Source organism: Biomphalaria glabrata, chromosome 11, assembly GCF_947242115.1.
Source record: "Biomphalaria glabrata chromosome 11, xgBioGlab47.1, whole genome shotgun sequence".
In the NCBI taxonomy this organism is placed as follows: domain Eukaryota; kingdom Metazoa; phylum Mollusca; class Gastropoda; family Planorbidae; genus Biomphalaria; species Biomphalaria glabrata.
The window spans coordinates 8,665,443-8,685,484 of NC_074721.1; the positions used below are offsets into that span (position 1 = coordinate 8,665,443).

At 32.3% G+C, this 20,042-nt stretch overlaps 1 protein-coding gene and 1 long non-coding RNA gene across 9 annotated transcripts in view; one reads left to right on the plus strand and one right to left on the minus strand.

The window, feature by feature from the left end:
• The window catches only part of LOC106059772 (mucin-16-like), a 172,223-nt gene that overhangs the window by 127,045 nt on the left and 25,136 nt on the right, over positions 1–20,042 (minus strand). For 4 of the 5 annotated variants that reach the window (XM_056003652.1, XM_056003651.1, XM_056003654.1 and 1 more), the window contains exons 4-8: positions 17,890–17,904; positions 12,515–12,553; positions 11,597–11,635; positions 10,680–10,718; positions 4,478–4,516 (exon numbers count right to left, since the gene is read on the minus strand). In XM_056003652.1, the coding sequence (XP_055859627.1) occupies positions 4,478–4,516; positions 10,680–10,718; positions 11,597–11,635; positions 12,515–12,553; positions 17,890–17,904 (171 nt within the window). Of the gene's footprint in view, positions 1–4,477; positions 4,517–5,217; positions 5,257–6,133; positions 6,173–7,050; positions 7,090–7,928; positions 7,966–10,679; positions 10,719–11,596; positions 11,636–12,514; positions 12,554–17,889; positions 17,905–20,042 lie in introns of those variants that run through there. The other variant, XM_056003653.1, reaches the window with a different exon arrangement.
• LOC129921631 (uncharacterized) overlaps positions 1–20,042 on the plus strand; it is a 151,658-nt gene that overhangs the window by 71,957 nt on the left and 59,659 nt on the right. The window lies entirely within an intron of this gene.

Below are 20,042 nucleotides of genomic sequence, written 5' to 3' on the forward strand. Positions count from 1 at the left end.
TGTTTTAATTGAAATAATTTTTTTTTAATAATGCAGTTTAAATATTTAAGTTAGCATTTGTATGGTTTTAAATATATAAAATTAAAATTAAATATTTTTATTTATGTATTCCATACAGCTTTTTGACATTGCTAAAATAGATTTATTTTATATAAATATACCGAAAACACATTTTGGATCAGTCGATAAATGTAGAAATACATACAGGATGACTAGACTGTAGCCTGAATTTACTTAAATTTCAACAAGAGATAAACATATGATAACTTTTGAATGATAGAGAAAAAATAACAACATTTTCTGATCTTTTGCGTACTTCTGAAAGACTAACAGAGAATGCCTTGCACTCAGACTGCGCTTAGCTCTCCATGTTTTTGTGCTGCCTTGATTTGTGTTTGTGTGTGTTTGTTTTCTTTTCGGTGTTAACGTTTGTTTCTTAAAGAGAATCACCACATTTGATAGTTCTGCCCTTCTGTTTTCCAATCCATTTTTTTTAAGGTGAACGTCATTTCTTACGAAAAACTGTTTGCAATGTTGGTTTAATAGTAATTAAACAGGCAAAGGTTGATCAATATTTTTAAGCTCCTTCTTAAAGCTGACATTAAACTGAAAAGACTTTCACCTCTGTTCGAGCTACTTTAACCCTTTATCTCCGTAATTATTTTCCCACGTTTCGACATTTTGCTCATGACTATTTCACTACCCTCTTCAATAGCTTTGTCGTTTGTGATCAGAATATGTTTTAGTTTGGTATAGAATTAAAGGGGAATGCATTCTCTTTTTATAATACACAAATAAAAGTTTATAAAATTAGATATGGATTTAATTTAATAGGTCAAATCAACGATGGCATCGTCTATTAGGAGATAGTGAGGTCACTCTTATAAAGAAAGGCTAATATCAACTGTCATAAGTCATTTATTTATATAATGCACTTTTTGGATGGATTTCTATGGCAGAAGTGGACGCCATTGTTTCAAACCTTATAGCAACTCATTCTTTCTGGTTAAAAATGTGTACACGTTATTTCTCCCACCTCCCATTCTCGGATCAAGTATAAACTATGCACACTGGTTCCTAACAAACACATGAATCAATAAAAAAATTTAACCAATTGGTTAATTTAATAGAGGTCATTAATTAATTTCATTTCATATAAAAAAGGGAAATAAACACAGTATTCAGAGATGTGACTGTAAATGTTGAGCTCTTCCCCTTAGATAAGCTTAGTCTTCTACATATTCCGCTTGTTGAAACTTGAAATGCAGCCACTTTATATAGATGACATGATATAACTGTGTACTGTATAACTCTGCGGATTCCTGTACACGTCATTCTTCTCATTTCTCAGTCTCAGATCAAGTTGAAACTTTGCACGATAATCCACTGCTGATAAGAACACATTCATTCATTCATTTTGTTTGATATAAAAATGGGGAGATATATTTTGCAATTTTGAGAAATATGTCTGCATTTGAACGGTCCTCTCCCTTCACGGTTTTTTTTAAAGTTATTTTAATAAATATTTTTTAAAATGTGTAAGCTTAGACCCTTCTTACGAAAGATTTAAACTCTTACTGCCTTTTTTTTAATAAAAATTGTGTTTAAGGTTAGAAACGGATACCTGCGTGTAATACGACTCTTCTTGAGGTACTTAACAAAATACCTCAACTACCCTAAACAATCATCAATATTAAACTCCATAATGTAGGTCACTTGAGAGAGAAATACACTATTGCATATCGCCCTAACATTTAGCTAGATGGCTGCGTTTGCGCGCTGGACTGTCGTTCGGGCTTATCGATAGTCCCGGGAGGTTTGGACTAGGAAGTAAATTATCTTCAAATCAGAAGGAACATCCGAAACATGTCAAACATTTTATAACAAAGCCGGCGGTTGCGCTCTATAGAAGTTAAGAGTAATGAAGTAAGGGATTCTGAAAGTCGAAAAGAAAATAAGACACGATTTTCTCTTTCTCCCCTCGGCTGGCTCTTCGTGAGTTGAAGTTTGTCATGAACCGTGCAAAATATGAACCGACCAATTATTAAACTCTGGAGAACAATAGATCGGGACATTTTCACGACGGCCCTTCTAAAACTTTAAAGTTGTTAAATAATATAGAACAAAATGTAAGGAAATATTTTGAAACTAAGTGCTTCTCTTGGGGCTAACTTGTTAACAGACACTAGTACGCCTTTATCAATTAGCATCTTTTTTTTAAATGATTATATTCAAAAAATAAATTAAGGGTTTTAATGCAACGATGAAGCAATTTATTATTGACAGTTTCCAAGAATTTGTGATAGACTATATATATACCATTGGATTTGATTAAAGAATACGAATTATTATTTAACATGATTGTCGATTTTGGGCCTATAGTTTTAAAACAAGAAAGCTTTAATGAAGCTAGTAAAGGAAATATAGCTCTTGTGTTTTCTTTTAATGCAAACTTTTCGAAACACTTCGGGTGATGCGAAAAAAAAAGGTTGAACTCTTCTTCATAAGGACATAGTAGATAACAAAGATGTTATAATCTCTGATACTGATACATGTGCAGAACTTTATTATGTCATTCAATCTGGTGCTACCTTTGCGAACATCAATGGATCTACAAAATCAATTAATTTATTACTAATTATAAAGCCACGGGCACAGTAGTAATGTTGAAATTGGTTTATACTTGAGTATATTAAAAAAATAACTTAGTTGTACTAGATGATCCTGCTGATGTTACTGTATAGAGAGAATAATAAAGATATTTGATACATAAATAAATTGCTTTATGAAAATGCTGCGCTACACTTAGCATAATTATTTTCCATAACCAATATTTAAAGACCTTATGACCTTATTCTTCTACCTACTATGTGATGAAAAACAAAAAACAAAACAACGGCATCTAATTTAGTGAGTACTGACTATGATATGGAAAACATTTCTAATCACCACTTTGCCTATGTACCCGTTAGAGTTATGATCTTTGGTGACATTAAAACTTAGGCTTATCGTGTTATATTTTCTTTCAGTAACTGGTACAACTTACATTAATTCATATAAGCATGTTCGATTTGTATGTATGTATATTTATCGAGAGAGAGAAAGAGAAAGAGAGACATGTAGTAGCTATGATTTAAAATAAAATCAATTTTAAACAAGGTTACAAAGACATTTTGTGTGGAAAGACAAACTCAAAACCGCCCCCGAAGTGGTCCGCCCAGGCAGGTAAATAGGCAGTTTTTCATATTATCAAAATGAAATTGTATCAAAGACAAATAAATGACTGACAATAATGGCGAAAAAAGGTTAACAGATCTTGTCTGGTGCCCCAGCGGTCCAGCAGACCTAAGGGTAGGTGAAAGTGAATGTGACGTTAGATGTGAACCTGGCCTAACTGATGACTTAAAATGAATATCTAATTGATCGAATTGTTTTTTATAGGGTCAATCTCTTATTTCTCAAGAAAAAAGCATTTCCGTTAAAAAAATGTTTTTTCCCTTTCGTTAAGTTTTGTAACACTACATGTGGTCACTACAGTTCACTACTTATTCTTTGTTGTTTTAATTGTTGTTTGAAATTATATCCAACTTATATGCATGTTAAATAGATTTTTTTCTTTTTTAAAAAAAGTAAACATTTTGGTGTGTAAATATATTACTTAGTATAATAGCACTTAGGCTAAATAACTTAACAATACAAATGTAAAAAAAAAATTTTTTTTTTTGGCATAAAATCTCCAACCGTTTGCATAAATGTGTTAAAAATATGGTGAACAGCTATAAACCCTTATAAAGAGCCTCCTGTGTTTGTTACTGTTAATAGTGAATAATTGTAAAAGTGGTGTATTTTTATGAAAAAACTGCTTGCATAAGTGATTGAAAATATTAGATTTTTTGCTTTCAGAAAAGAAAAAAGTAGCAGTTGCATCTAAAATATCATGATGTCCGATTTTCATTTTCTCTTCTAGTTTCTGAGATCTAAACGGGACGGACAGACGGGCCACACAAAACTAATAGTGTCTTATCCTCTTTTGGGGACCGCTAAACTTAAAGTCTAAGTCTTGTAACAGCTAAATATACCAATTTTGTAAACAAGTTGTACAAGTAATATTTTAGTATTGTGAAAAATGATCTGTCATTGCAAATTGTAAAAGGGTTAAGTCTCCTTTCAGACCTTGAGGTATATAGGGTAGATGATGTTAAGGCCATCTGTTTCTTTGGGCAACTGTTAACGAGAAGGGTGTCATGTGGCCAGCAGAACAACCTACCACCTTAACTTTCACCAATTAAAATCAGGTACTAATTAGAGTTGGGTGGTCTAAGAGATCCTGAAATTAAAATTTCAAGTCTTCACCAGTTTTCCGTGTCTATATTCATTTCTTTATTTACCATCTTTTTTGTTACATTTTTTCAAGATCATTATTATGTTACATGAATGTACATCCTAAATTTCTATTTTTTCTGTAAAGATAAAATACCTGATGTCGTTTCTGATGATGAATCTGACGACGACTCTGCTGTAAAGATTTATATTAAAAAATTTAAAAAATTGTATTCTCTATAATATTAATTGCATTTAAAATGAAATTGTTTTTTCCTAACTTACTGGTAATAAAGTGTTAATATTTGCTGAGTATGCGTGAACAAATTAACAGGATGTTGAACAAGGTAGATGAAAGTGTATTGCAAGTAGAAGGACAAATAGACCGAATTGATAGAATTGATAAAATGGTGTCACTAGCGAAAGGAGCAATAGACTCATTGGTGAAGGAACAGTTGCCTGTAGACTCGTTGATGATGGAGAAGTTGCATGGTGATGGTGAGGACTGTAGATGTATAAACAGTGGTGACGGAGAAGCTGGGGATTGTAGCGCCGTCTGTTACTATTTGGTGAGCAAGACTTGGGGCTGTGACTTATTGCATGTAGATGCATAAACAGTGGTGACGGAGAAGCTGGGGATTGTAGCGCCGTCTGTTACTATTTGGTGAGCAAGTCTTGTGGCTGTGACTTTGAAGACGAGAAACGTGACAACGATTGCTGCGACGATCTCAACGGGATATAGGTTTAGGGTTATTATGTTTATTAGATCAAATGAATATGAAGTTATTAGGACTATGTTTTTCTTCTTTGTTTAGGGAAAATAGTGATATGTACGGATGATGTAATTTTTATGTGCTTACATCATAAATTTCTATTTTTTTTGTAAAGATAAAATACCTGTTATCGTTTCTGTTGATGAATCTGACGACGACACTGCTGTAAAGATTTATATAAAAAATAAAAAAAATTTATTCTGTAATATTAAATGCATTTAAAATGAAATTTTTTTTTTACTCACTGTTATTAAAAAGTTAAAATTTGCTGACTAAGCTATATTTACAAATAATACACACAATATTGATTTAGAGCAAAAGTTCTTTTTTTTCATTCCTTCATTTTCATTGTCACATATATATTTACAAAAGTTTAATTGAGTCCAAAATATATATATATTGCAAAATCATTGATGCAATGCGTGAACAAATGAACAGGATGTGGAACAAGGTAGATGAAAGTGTATTGCAAGTAGAAGGACAAATAGACCGAATTGATATAATTGATAAAATGGTGTCACTAGCGAAAGGAGCAATAGACTCATTGGTGAAGGAACAGTTGCCTGTAGACTCGTTGATGATGGAGAAGTTGCATGGTGATGGTGAGGACTGTAGATGCATAAACAGTGGTGACGGAGAAGCTGGGGATTGTAGCGCCTTCTGTGACTGTATGGTGAGCAAATCTTGTGGCTGTGACTTTGAAGACGAGAAACGTGACAACGATTGCTGCGACGATCTCAGCGGGATATAGGTTTAGGGTTATTATGTTTATTAGATCAAATGAATATGAAATTATTAGGACTATGTTTTTCTCCTTTGTTTAGGGAAAATAGTGATATGTACGGATGATGTAATTTTTGTGTGCTTAAGACGAAGTTAATAGTTTTATTTTGGCGTCTTTCTGTCGTGTCTTTATATCTTTTCCGTGTCTTTATTGACTTCTTTATTTACCATCTTTTTTGTTACATTTTTTCAAGATCATTATTATGTTACATGAAAGTACATCCTAAATTTCTATTTTTACTATGAATATAAAATACCTGTTATCGTTTCTGTTGATGAATCTGACGACGACACTGCTGTAAAGATTTATATAAAAAAATATAAAAATTTTATTCTGTAATATTAAATGCATTTAAAATGAAATACTTTTTGTTTACTCTCTGTTATTAAAAAGATAAAATTTGCTGACTAAGCTATATTTACAAATAATACACACAATATTGATTTAGAGCAAAAGTTCTTTTTTTTCATTCCTTCTTTTTCATTGTCACATATATTTACCAAAGTTTAATTCAGTCCAAAATATATATATATTGCAAAATCATTGATGCAATGCGTGAACAAATTAACAGGATGTGGAACAAGGTAGATGAAAGTGTATTGCAAGTAGAAGGACAAATAGACCGAATTGATAGAATTGATAAAATGTTGTCACTAGCGAAAGGAGCAATAGACTCATTGGTGAAGGAACAGTTGCCTGTAGACTCGTTGATGATGGAGAAGTTGCATGGTGATGGTGAGGACTGTAGATGTATAAACAGTGGTGACGGAGAAGCTGGGGTTTGTAGCGCCGTCTGTTACTATTTGGTGAGCAAGTCTTGTGGCTGTGACTTTGAAGACGAGAAACGTGACAACGATTGCTGCGACGATCTCAGCGGGATATAGGTTTAGGGTTATTATGTTTATTAGATCAAATGAATATGAAGTTATTAGGACTATGTTTTTCTTCTTTGTTTAGGGAAAATAGTGATATGTACGGATGATGTAATTTTTGTGTGCTTAAGACGAAGTTAATAGTTTTATTTTGGCGTCTTTCTGTCGTGTCTTTATATCTTTTCCGTGTCTTTATTGACTTCTTTATTTACCATCTTTTTTGTTACATTTTTTCAAGATCATTATTATGTTACATGAAAGTACATCCTAAATTTCTATTTTTACTATGAATATAAAATACCTGTTATCGTTTCTGTTGATGAATCTGACGACGACACTGCTGTAAAGATTTATATAAAAAAATATAAAAATTTTATTCTGTAATATTAAATGCATTTAAAATGAAATACTTTTTGTTTACTCTCTGTTATTAAAAAGATAAAATTTGCTGACTAAGCTATATTTACAAATAATACACACAATATTGATTTAGAGCAAAAGTTCTTTTTTTTCATTCCTTCTTTTTCATTGTCACATATATTTACCAAAGTTTAATTCAGTCCAAAATATATATATATTGCAAAATCATTGATGCAATGCGTGAACAAATTAACAGGATGTGGAACAAGGTAGATGAAAGTGTATTGCAAGTAGAAGGACAAATAGACCGAATTGATAAAATTGATAAAATGTTGTCACTAGCGAAAGGAGCAATAGACTCATTGGTGAAGGAACAGTTGCCTGTAGACTCGTTGATGATGGAGAAGTTGCATGGTGATGGTGAGGACTGTAGATGTATAAACAGTGGTGACGGAGAAGCTGGGGATTGTAGCGCCGTCTGTTACTATTTGGTGAGCAAGACTTGGGGCTGTGACTTATTGCATGTAGATGCATAAACAGTGGTGACGGAGAAGCTGGGGATTGTAGCGCCGTCTGTTACTATTTGGTGAGCAAGTCTTGTGGCTGTGACTTTGAAGACGAGAAACGTGACAACGATTGCTGCGACGATCTCAACGGGATATAGGTTTAGGGTTATTATGTTTATTAGATCAAATGAATATGAAGTTATTAGGACTATGTTTTTCTTCTTTGTTTAGGGAAAATAGTGATATGTACGGATGATGTAATTTTTATGTGCTTACATCATAAATTTCTATTTTTTTTGTAAAGATAAAATACCTGTTATCGTTTCTGTTGATGAATCTGACGACGACACTGCTGTAAAGATTTATATAAAAAATAAAAAAATTTTATTCTGTAATATTAAATGCATTTAAAATGAAATTTTTTTTTTTACTCACTGTTATTAAAAAGTTAAAATTTGCTGACTAAGCTATATTTACAAATAATACACACAATATTGATTTAGAGCAAAAGTTCTTTTTTTTCATTCCTTCATTTTCATTGTCACATATATATTTACAAAAGTTTAATTGAGTCCAAAATATATATATATTGCAAAATCATTGATGCAATGCGTGAACAAATGAACAGGATGTGGAACAAGGTAGATGAAAGTGTATTGCAAGTAGAAGGACAAATAGACCGAATTGATATAATTGATAAAATGGTGTCACTAGCGAAAGGAGCAATAGACTCATTGGTGAAGGAACAGTTGCCTGTAGACTCGTTGATGATGGAGAAGTTGCATGGTGATGGTGAGGACTGTAGATGCATAAACAGTGGTGACGGAGAAGCTGGGGATTGTAGCGCCTTCTGTGACTGTATGGTGAGCAAATCTTGTGGCTGTGACTTTGAAGACGAGAAACGTGACAACGATTGCTGCGACGATCTCAGCGGGATATAGGTTTAGGGTTATTATGTTTATTAGATCAAATGAATATGAAATTATTAGGACTATGTTTTTCTCCTTTGTTTAGGGAAAATAGTGATATGTACGGATGATGTAATTTTTGTGTGCTTAAGACGAAGTTAATAGTTTTATTTTGGCGTCTTTCTGTCGTGTCTTTATATCTTTTCCGTGTCTTTATTGACTTCTTTATTTACCATCTTTTTTGTTACATTTTTTCAAGATCATTATTATGTTACATGAAAGTACATCCTAAATTTCTATTTTTACTATGAATATAAAATACCTGTTATCGTTTCTGTTGATGAATCTGACGACGACACTGCTGTAAAGATTTATATAAAAAAATATAAAAATTTTATTCTGTAATATTAAATGCATTTAAAATGAAATACTTTTTGTTTACTCTCTGTTATTAAAAAGATAAAATTTGCTGACTAAGCTATATTTACAAATAATACACACAATATTGATTTAGAGCAAAAGTTCTTTTTTTTCATTCCTTCTTTTTCATTGTCACATATATTTACCAAAGTTTAATTCAGTCCAAAATATATATATATTGCAAAATCATTGATGCAATGCGTGAACAAATTAACAGGATGTGGAACAAGGTAGATGAAAGTGTATTGCAAGTAGAAGGACAAATAGACCGAATTGATAGAATTGATAAAATGTTGTCACTAGCGAAAGGAGCAATAGACTCATTGGTGAAGGAACAGTTGCCTGTAGACTCGTTGATGATGGAGAAGTTGCATGGTGATGGTGAGGACTGTAGATGTATAAACAGTGGTGACGGAGAAGCTGGGGTTTGTAGCGCCGTCTGTTACTATTTGGTGAGCAAGTCTTGTGGCTGTGACTTTGAAGACGAGAAACGTGACAACGATTGCTGCGACGATCTCAGCGGGATATAGGTTTAGGGTTATTATGTTTATTAGATCAAATGAATATGAAGTTATTAGGACTATGTTTTTCTTCTTTGTTTAGGGAAAATAGTGATATGTACGGATGATGTAATTTTTGTGTGCTTAAGACGAAGTTAATAGTTTTATTTTGGCGTCTTTCTGTCGTGTCTTTATATCTTTTCCGTGTCTTTATTGACTTCTTTATTTACCATCTTTTTTGTTACATTTTTTCAAGATCATTATTATGTTACATGAAAGTACATCCTAAATTTCTATTTTTACTATGAATATAAAATACCTGTTATCGTTTCTGTTGATGAATCTGACGACGACACTGCTGTAAAGATTTATATAAAAAAATATAAAAATTTTATTCTGTAATATTAAATGCATTTAAAATGAAATACTTTTTGTTTACTCTCTGTTATTAAAAAGATAAAATTTGCTGACTAAGCTATATTTACAAATAATACACACAATATTGATTTAGAGCAAAAGTTCTTTTTTTTCATTCCTTCTTTTTCATTGTCACATATATTTACCAAAGTTTAATTCAGTCCAAAATATATATATATTGCAAAATCATTGATGCAATGCGTGAACAAATTAACAGGATGTGGAACAAGGTAGATGAAAGTGTATTGCAAGTAGAAGGACAAATAGACCGAATTGATAAAATTGATAAAATGTTGTCACTAGCGAAAGGAGCAATAGACTCATTGGTGAAGGAACAGTTGCCTGTAGACTCGTTGATGATGGAGAAGTTGCATGGTGATGGTGAGGACTGTAGATGTATAAACAGTGGTGACGGAGAAGCTGGGGTTTGTAGCGCAGTCTGTTACTATTTGGTGAGCAAGTCTTGTGGCTGTGACTTTGAAGACGAGAAACGTGACAACGATTGCTGCGACGATCTCAGCGGGATATAGGTTTATGGTTATTATGTTTATTAGATCAAATGAATATGAAGTTATTAGGACTATGTTTTTCTTCTTTGTTTAGGGAAAATAGTGATATGTACGGATGATGTAATTTTTGTGTGCTTAAGACGAAGTTAATAGTTTTATTTTGGCGTCTTTCTGTCGTGTCTTTATATCTTTTCCGTGTCTTTATTGACTTCTTTATTTACCATCTTTTTTGTTACATTTTTTCAAGATCATTATTATGTTACATGAAAGTACATCCTAAATTTCTATTTTTACTATGAATATAAAATACCTGTTATCGTTTCTGTTGATGAATCTGACGACGACACTGCTGTAAAGATTTATATAAAAAAATATAAAAATTTTATTCTGTAATATTAAATGCATTTAAAATGAAATACTTTTTGTTTACTCTCTGTTATTAAAAAGATAAAATTTGCTGACTAAGCTATATTTACAAATAATACACACAATATTGATTTAGAGCAAAAGTTCTTTTTTTTCATTCCTTCTTTTTCATTGTCACATATATTTACCAAAGTTTAATTCAGTCCAAAATATATATATATTGCAAAATCATTGATGCAATGCGTGAACAAATTAACAGGATGTGGAACAAGGTAGATGAAAGTGTATTGCAAGTAGAAGGACAAATAGACCGAATTGATAGAATTGATAAAATGTTGTCACTAGCGAAAGGAGCAATAGACTCATTGGTGAAGGAACAGTTGCCTGTAGACTCGTTGATGATGGAGAAGTTGCATGGTGATGGTGAGGACTGTAGATGTATAAACAGTGGTGACGGAGAAGCTGGGGTTTGTAGCGCCGTCTGTTACTATTTGGTGAGCAAGTCTTGTGGCTGTGACTTTGAAGACGAGAAACGTGACAACGATTGCTGCGACGATCTCAGCGGGATATAGGTTTAGGGTTATTATGTTTATTAGATCAAATGAATATGAAGTTATTAGGACTATGTTTTTCTTCTTTGTTTAAGGAAAATAGTGATATGTACGGATGATGTAATTTTTGTGTGCTTAAGACGAAGTTAATAGTTTTATTTTGGCGTCTTTCTGTCGTGTCTTTATATCTTTTCCGTGTCTTTATTGACTTCTTTATTTACCATCTTTTTTGTTACATTTTTTCAAGATCATTATTATGTTACATGAAAGTACATCCTAAATTTCTATTTTTACTATGAATATAAAATACCTGTTATCGTTTCTGTTGATGAATCTGACGACGACACTGCTGTAAAGATTTATATAAAAAAATATAAAAATTTTATTCTGTAATATTAAATGCATTTAAAATGAAATACTTTTTGTTTACTCTCTGTTATTAAAAAGATAAAATTTGCTGACTAAGCTATATTTACAAATAATACACACAATATTGATTTAGAGCAAAAGTTCTTTTTTTTCATTCCTTCTTTTTCATTGTCACATATATTTACCAAAGTTTAATTCAGTCCAAAATATATATATATTGCAAAATCATTGATGCAATGCGTGAACAAATTAACAGGATGTGGAACAAGGTAGATGAAAGTGTATTGCAAGTAGAAGGACAAATAGACCGAATTGATAAAATTGATAAAATGTTGTCACTAGCGAAAGGAGCAATAGACTCATTGGTGAAGGAACAGTTGCCTGTAGACTCGTTGATGATGGAGAAGTTGCATGGTGATGGTGAGGACTGTAGATGTATAAACAGTGGTGACGGAGAAGCTGGGGTTTGTAGCGCAGTCTGTTACTATTTGGTGAGCAAGTCTTGTGGCTGTGACTTTGAAGACGAGAAACGTGACAACGATTGCTGCGACGATCTCAGCGGGATATAGGTTTATGGTTATTATGTTTATTAGATCAAATGAATATGAAGTTATTAGGACTATGTTTTTCTTCTTTGTTTAGGGAAAATAGTGATATGTACGGATGATGTAATTTTTGTGTGCTTAAGACGAAGTTAATAGTTTTATTTTGGCGTCTTTCTGTCGTTTCTTTATATCTTTTCCGTGTCTTTATTGACTTCTTTATTTACCATCTTTTTTGTTACATTTTTTCAAAGTCAATATTATGTAACATGAAAGTACATCCTAAATTTCTATTTTTTTTTGTAAAGATAAAATACCTGTGGTCGTTTCTGATGATGAATCTGACGACGACTCTGCTGTAAAGATTTATATTAAAAAAATTTAAAAAATTGTATTCTCTATAATATTAATTGCATTTAAAATGAAATTGTTTTTTCCTAACTTACTGTTAATAAAGTGTTAATATTTTCTGAGTAAGCTATATTAAAAATAATACACCTAATATTGATATAGTCCAAAAGTTTTTTTTTTTTTCAATCTTCATTGTCACATATATTTACCAAAGTTTAATTCAGTCCAAAATATATATATATTGCAAAATCATTGATGCAATGCGTGAACAAATTAACAGGATGGGGATCAATTTTTTTTTACTTTAGTACTTAAGCAACGCATGAAATGCCTAGGACGTAATTATCTTCTCTTAAAGTAACGTCTGTTATCTATAAGATAAGAATTGCTATACTTCTAGGTTGTAATTCATAATTTTAGGTTAAACGATTGATGCTTAATCTTGGTAAAGTGTTTTTATGGGATTTGTGTTATGCATATTTTAACTCACTTTTTTTTATCATACTCCTGAAATTAAATTTGATACATCTTTAGTGTGATAACTGTGATATCATATACTTCGTTATCTCTTTTAATGTTTTATTGTGTAATGCACAATTGTAGGAAAATTTCCTGACGTATAATATAGATTTTTTTAATTATTATTAAACATATTTATATATAATTATATATGTTGCAAAAAGAAATAATAATTTATGAGGTGTACTTGTGTTTGATCTCTACAACTTTAGGGCTCAGAACTTTCCATTTGGTTTAAGATAAAGATATATAAGCTATCTGGACAAGAGCTGCAAATAGTCAATTGTTATCACCTTCACCTATGCTTTAGTCCGTTGATTTTTTGGGGTACCACACTAAATAATGAATTACCCATTGTTATATATTTCCTAAATTTCTTTTCTATTCCACAAGACTTAAAAATACCAACTTATTTGTTGATTCTTCGGCTGTAGAATGTAAAAAAAAAGATAATACATTTTGTGCCAATGCGATACAATTTTGGATCATTATAAATCTATATAGGAACAATCCCCTTTCAGTTTATATATTTATATTATGTTTCCTTTTTCTATCTTTTCTTTAAATTGGTTCTTGTGTAATCCCTATTAAGTGCCTGGTCGTGTGGTTTGCGCGCTGGACTGATGGTCCCGGATTAAAACCCTGCCTGCTCCCATCCCCCGTCGTCCTGCGGGATGTTTGGACTAGGAAGTAAACTATCTTCATCTCTGAAGGAACACACGAAACATGTCAAACATTTTACATAGTTTTTGGTCAAACTACTGGGGTGTATGACTGTGTGTACAACAATGATACTTAAAGTGTCAATATTTCATTGCGAGAAGAAGAGGAGTACGTCACTAGCATATATCTAATTACTTCTCAGCTATGTGATGTCTTTTTTAGAACTAATTGAAATAATATTAGAAAATTTCTTCAAGTTTTTATATTTGTTCAACATGTATCGAATGAGTATGTCTTATTAAAATTATTTCTTTAATTTGAAAACGAACAGAAATGCATACTTAACAGTTGGAATTGATAAATATTCTAGTTCATGGTCGTAGCCAAGATTTTTTTCGGGGGGGAGGGATATTTTGTTCTTCCTGGAGATTGTGTAAAAAATGGTAGACTCTCCGACCTTGCCAGCATGGGGCTCTGGGGGAGCGCTGTGAGCACTATTTCCGGTATTGAAAGCCAATAAAATGCATATTCTGCTGTATCTACATTGCATTATCCTACTATTAAAAACCTAGTCTGCTATTCTTACTTACTTAGATCCTGAGGCGCCGTCGGCGCATTGGGCGGCAAGCCCAAAAATTTTTTGTTTCCACAAAAAAATCTGGGTTAGGGCAATGTCTGAAGCCTCTTCCTACCTGCTCTGAAGTCCTCCATGAAAGTGTGGCGCCAAGTTATACTAGGATGTCCCTGTTTGCGCTTTCCTCGTATAGGTCTCCATGTCATCGCAACTCTTATTGTGCGTAATTCATTTTGTCGGAGAACATGTCCCGCAAACCTCGTGCGATGCTCTTTCACAAACTTACTATGGGTCGACTTCCATTGAGAAATATGATTTCCTTGATTTAGACCGCATCTCTATAACTGACTCCTAAAATCCGTCTGAGCCATCTTTGTTGAGCCACATTTAGTCTTGTTCAATTTCGGTAGATGACTATTCGCTGCACATTATTAATGGAGCCCAGCCACTGGTAGAAATGTTTTACATATCTTTACTACGCTCTTGGAATTAGGTGACTATATTTGCTTTAGATTTTATATCGAAAAGGAAAGTTTTATCGTCAAAATCATTTGTTGGCGGGTTTAAACTACAAAATCTTTGTAGTTTTTTTTTTACAAATTTAAAATCCCCTTAGCTACGCTCAGAGAATTCGGTGACTATAGTTTGCTTTAGAATAATATTGAAGAGAGAGGTTTTTCAATCTTAAAACTCTCTGTAGGAGGATTTTAAGCTCAAAATCATCTGGAGGGGTTTTAAACTTATGAAAAAAGCTCACTGGAAGAGGGAGTTTAAACTCACCCCCCCCCCAGCTTGACTACGCTCATATTGTAATTTGTTTTTTTTTATATTGAAGAGATAGTTTTTAGCAACAAACCCCGCTGAAAGCGAGTTTAAACTTAAAACCCCTTTGGATACGCTCATTTTGAGTGCGTAATTGGCTTTTTTTTATATTGACGGTATTTTTTAGCTTCAAAGCTTGCTGGAGGAGGGATTTAAACTCAAAACCCCTTTAACAACGCTCATAGAATTTTGAGTGTGTAATTTGCTTTTTATATTGAAGAGGTGGTTTTTAGCTGGAAACGCAGCTGGAGGGGGTTTTTAAACACAAAACCCCTCTTGGCTTCGCTAATACAATCTGATGACTTATGTATGGATAGTGTTATATTGAAGAGGGGGTTTTATCGTAAATTTTGGAGGGGTTTTTAAAATCAAAATCTTCCTTAGCTATGCTCTTGGAATTTGGGGATTGTCGTATGCATGTTTTATAGAAGAGGGGGATTTAACTGCAACACCCCCTGGTAGGGGGTTTTAAACTCAAACCCCCTTGGTTGCGATGGTGCAAGTGATGGTTAGTATTAAAATCTTTCCTAAAATAAACAAAATGAAACAAAAAATTCTAAATTCCGAACCCCACCTGCCCGGGGGGGGGGGGGGGATTTTCATTTCGGGGTGGGGGGTTTAACCCCCCCCCCCCCCCACGGCTACGCCCATGTTCTAGTTATAAATTTACAAATAAAAAGGAAAAAAATTACTTTGATATATACTTTTATTTTAGTTTTGAATAGGGTAAGTTCTTTTTTATGTGCATTTTTCAATTTTGAAGCCATTGTTTTTCTTGAACCGGTGGGGCTCCCCCTTCCCCCAACCCTCCCACATGGTGTTTTTAAGGGAGCACAAAATAGTTGTTTTTTTCAAGGACAAAGTGCTGTTGTACTTGCACCGTAGTTTTAATGCATATTTGTAAATACATTAAGTAAAACGATTGAGAATGTTTAATATATAAAGTAACCAACAAATAAATGAAGTTGTTTCATCTCCTAAGTAGAACCTTTCATGCTGTTTTAGTGAAAAGAGACTTCAACAAGATCTAGTCATAAAGCTTTTTTTTTTTTGTTATAATTATTTAATGTTGTTGCTACTTTATATCATACGATTTTCTCTCATCAAATGTCTAATTGGAAGAAAATCTTTCTTGTAAAATCATTTGTCAGACGTTGAACAATCATAAGTCATTTAAAAACGTGATATAAATGTGGAGTTTCTGAAGTAAAAGTAAATTAACATCAGAAATTTTCGTAATTTGAGCTAATAAATATTTCGTTTTTTTGTTTTTAGATCTAAATTATTAAAATTAAACGGTAGGACGTGCTAATGATGAATAAATATGTCAAACATAATTTTCAACATATAGTCTTGCTGCAAAATTAACTTACATGTTTTATTAGAATGCCAATGTAATAAATAAATTTATTTAAGACTGTTAGCTTTTTGTCATTTGCATATCTTGGGACCTAATGTATGTGTTGACTAAGGTGTTTGGATTTTTAAAAGATGATAATAACTGTTTTGCATTGTAGTTATAATCGTTATTTATTTATAAAATTAAGTAAAAACGATAGTATTTCAATTGTTTAAAAAGTAAATTAATAAAATAAGTAAAATTGTTTCATCTTCTAAGAAGATCCCTTCATAGTGTTTAATTAGGTGAGAAGCTTCAGCAACAAAATCAACACATAAAGCTTTTTAAAAGAAGACTAACATTCTAGAGTGTACTTTCTTTTGTCAAAACAGTTTAATTTTTTCCAGGTGATTTACCATCGTTCAGTTGACGTTTTTTACGGAATTAGGAACCCTACAAAACGTCTTTCTGAACAGAAGTATGATCTTTCAGTCCAGCCCAATAGAAACGAACTTGCTCAGTTGCCTCGAATGTAGCTCACAATGAAGTATCAACCCGTCCCAAGTTTTTCTTAATTAAACTTTTTTTTTTTTTTGGGGGGGGGGGAGTTAAAGGAAAGCCACTATTAAAAGTTTGAGAAGCATTGTATTAGGCTTGCGCTCTACTTAATAATAATAATAATAATAATAATCTTTATTGTCCGTATGGAAATTTGTCTTACAATTTGTGCATTAACAATCTTGATGTTGAACGTGAGAAAAAAGATATAGAATTATTTAAAACAATGTTACAACGATTGGATATTATTTTGTAAAAAAAAAAAAAACGGAAAAAAAACTCCTAATATATTTAAGCATTAATTTTTAGAGTTTTTACAAACAATGATTTTTTAAATAAAGTGCTCAGTACCCCTCTATACATCTTCTTTATATAAGATAAGAAGATTTCACAAAAATATCTTTTAACTTTATTTCTGATACGCTCGATGCGAGTAAAAAAGAAAATTTGTATAACTCTGGGCTGTAATTCATAACTATATGCTAGTAGATAGCTACTTAACCTGGGTAAAGTCTTATTTTTTACGATCTTATTGGTACAAAATATTCTATTATATTCATGCATTAAAATTGAACGTAGCGTCGTTTGGATTTTTTGTTTTAATATGTTTTCGGTTAATTTTTTTGCTTCGATGATAAAGATCATTGTTATTATTATTAAATGTTTTGCATATAACATTAGGCCTATGTATAGGCCTGTATAAAAAATAACATTTAAGTTAAATCTCTTGATTTTAAGGGCTGAATACTTTCCATTTTGTTTAAAATAAATATATATTACCAATTTGGACAAGAGCAGTATATGTATAGATGTTACTAAATTTCTAAATATATTTTCTATTCTACATAGTATACAAAATGACTTACTAGTTGATTCTTGGGCTGTAGAATGTTAATAAAAGCTGATAAATTATGTGCTAATGCGCTAAGATGTTTGGATCATTATAGATCTACGTAGAAACAATCCTCTTTTAGTTTTAACTTTTCTTTTAATTAGTTCTTTCCTTGTTGGTATCAAACTAAATAATTAATTAACAGTAATTATCTGTTTTATTGTTTAAATTTTTTTTATTTATGTACTGTCTACGCCAATGAATAATTGTGCAAAGTTTCAATTTGATCCGAGAATGGATGTGGGAGAAATAACGTGAACAAGCTTTTTACCTGACAGAGTGAGTTGATGAAGCTTTTTTTTTTTTTTTTAGAAAAAGTTACAATTACATAAAAATATTACAAGATCAGATAAAAAAGAAACAGCTTAGAGTACGATTCAGGTTTTGGCCCTCAGCTTCCGAACCCTTTATTCTTTCGGTCCTCGCACCATCTTTCCATTGTTTCTCACCCTTCATTACCTACCACCCAATTTCTCTCTACTATCTCCCACCTATGATTCCTAAGAAATTTAAAAAAACATGTATGTTAATCCTAAATTTAAATGTCTGCATTACGATCTTTATAATAATTAAAATAAAACCATAGGTATATACTTTTAAAAGATTGTATATGTAATAATAAGGGTTTGTGGGAATAGGCTTATTCGTTTTACTCTACTTTCCAATCTTTTCACATTCTGAGTGCTAAAATGAATATCTGTAACTTACTTGTAGTGCCTGTTGAGGAAATAAAACAATAATAACCATAAACTTGTTAATTATTTAACCTTAAACTAAGTGAAATAGTATTACTAAACATTTGCAAGACTTTTGCTATCCCTTTTAAATGCATAGTTATACGCTCTAATATGTGGTCATCCGAAAAATACATTACGTTGAAAATGTGAATAAAATTCAAAGATTTTTCTGTTCCGACCTAAAGCTTACACTTTATTCTTATTGAAATTAAAGGTGGAAAGAAGGTGGGCGAAGGACAAAAGTCAATTACAAATTCAAGTAAGAAATTTAATCATTTATTTCAAGCTATAATTTCGGATATATTAGTATGGCTAAATTGAAAGAGCGTCTCGATAATAACGCGAATGCCGTGGATTCTATTAACATACTGGTGAATAAATAGTTTGTTTTTTTAAAGGATGAGTGTTTAAACTACTATAGTACTTTCACCTAAGAAGTTAGTAAGTAAATAAATTATATTACTGGTTGATATTTAGTACTATATAAAACAGCGGTTCACATCCTGTAGTTCACGTTCGTATAGGGGTAGGGTCGCCGCATATTGAGGAATTGTAAAAAGGGTTCGTTAAGCTAAAAAGGTTGAGAACCGCTGGCTTAAAGGATGCACTCTAAAATATATATTCGATAACGTAACAGACGAACATTTTTATTACAAAGCCTATATCAACTCACTCTGTCTGACTGTCTGTGTCTATCTGTCTGTCGGGTAAAAAGTGTGTACACGTTATTTCTCCCAAAATCATTATCGGATCAAGTTGAAACTTCGCATTATTATTCATTAGCATAGACTAGACATAAATCACTGGTAATTAATTATTTTTGTTTGATACCAGCAAGGGAAAACTAATTTTTCATTATTCACATATGTGACAAGTCAAAAACTCGCTGTCAGAGTCACTCTAAATTATCACAGCATTAATTATTATTTTTCATTATTTATTTATTTTATTTTAATTATTTCCCCATCCAACCCCTAAATCATTCACCCGCCACACCTTTTCCTCTCTACCAGGCTAGACTTAGTCCACCACCTTGGAGAAAATTAGGCCAGTCCTTTCATTTATCTTCCCTTGACCGGGGCAAAGATACGCTCAGACCTTGATCTTATCGACAGGATGTCTGACAGCCGCGGTTGACACCACCTTGGTTTGAATACAAGCTAATCCTTCTCCCCCCCCCTTCTCTCACGTCTCTCTCTGATCTAAGAGATTACCCTGGTCAACATACCGCGTGATACACCAAGGTGCGTCGCTTGTCGGACTCCACCCACGTGTAAGCTAATTCTTAGCCTAGGACGTTTCCTGTGTCCGCCCACATTCTCCAGGCCTGTATATAAGTAGATTTAAATCGGGCCAGACCCTCTTTCATTCTCATACGAGCTATCGAGTC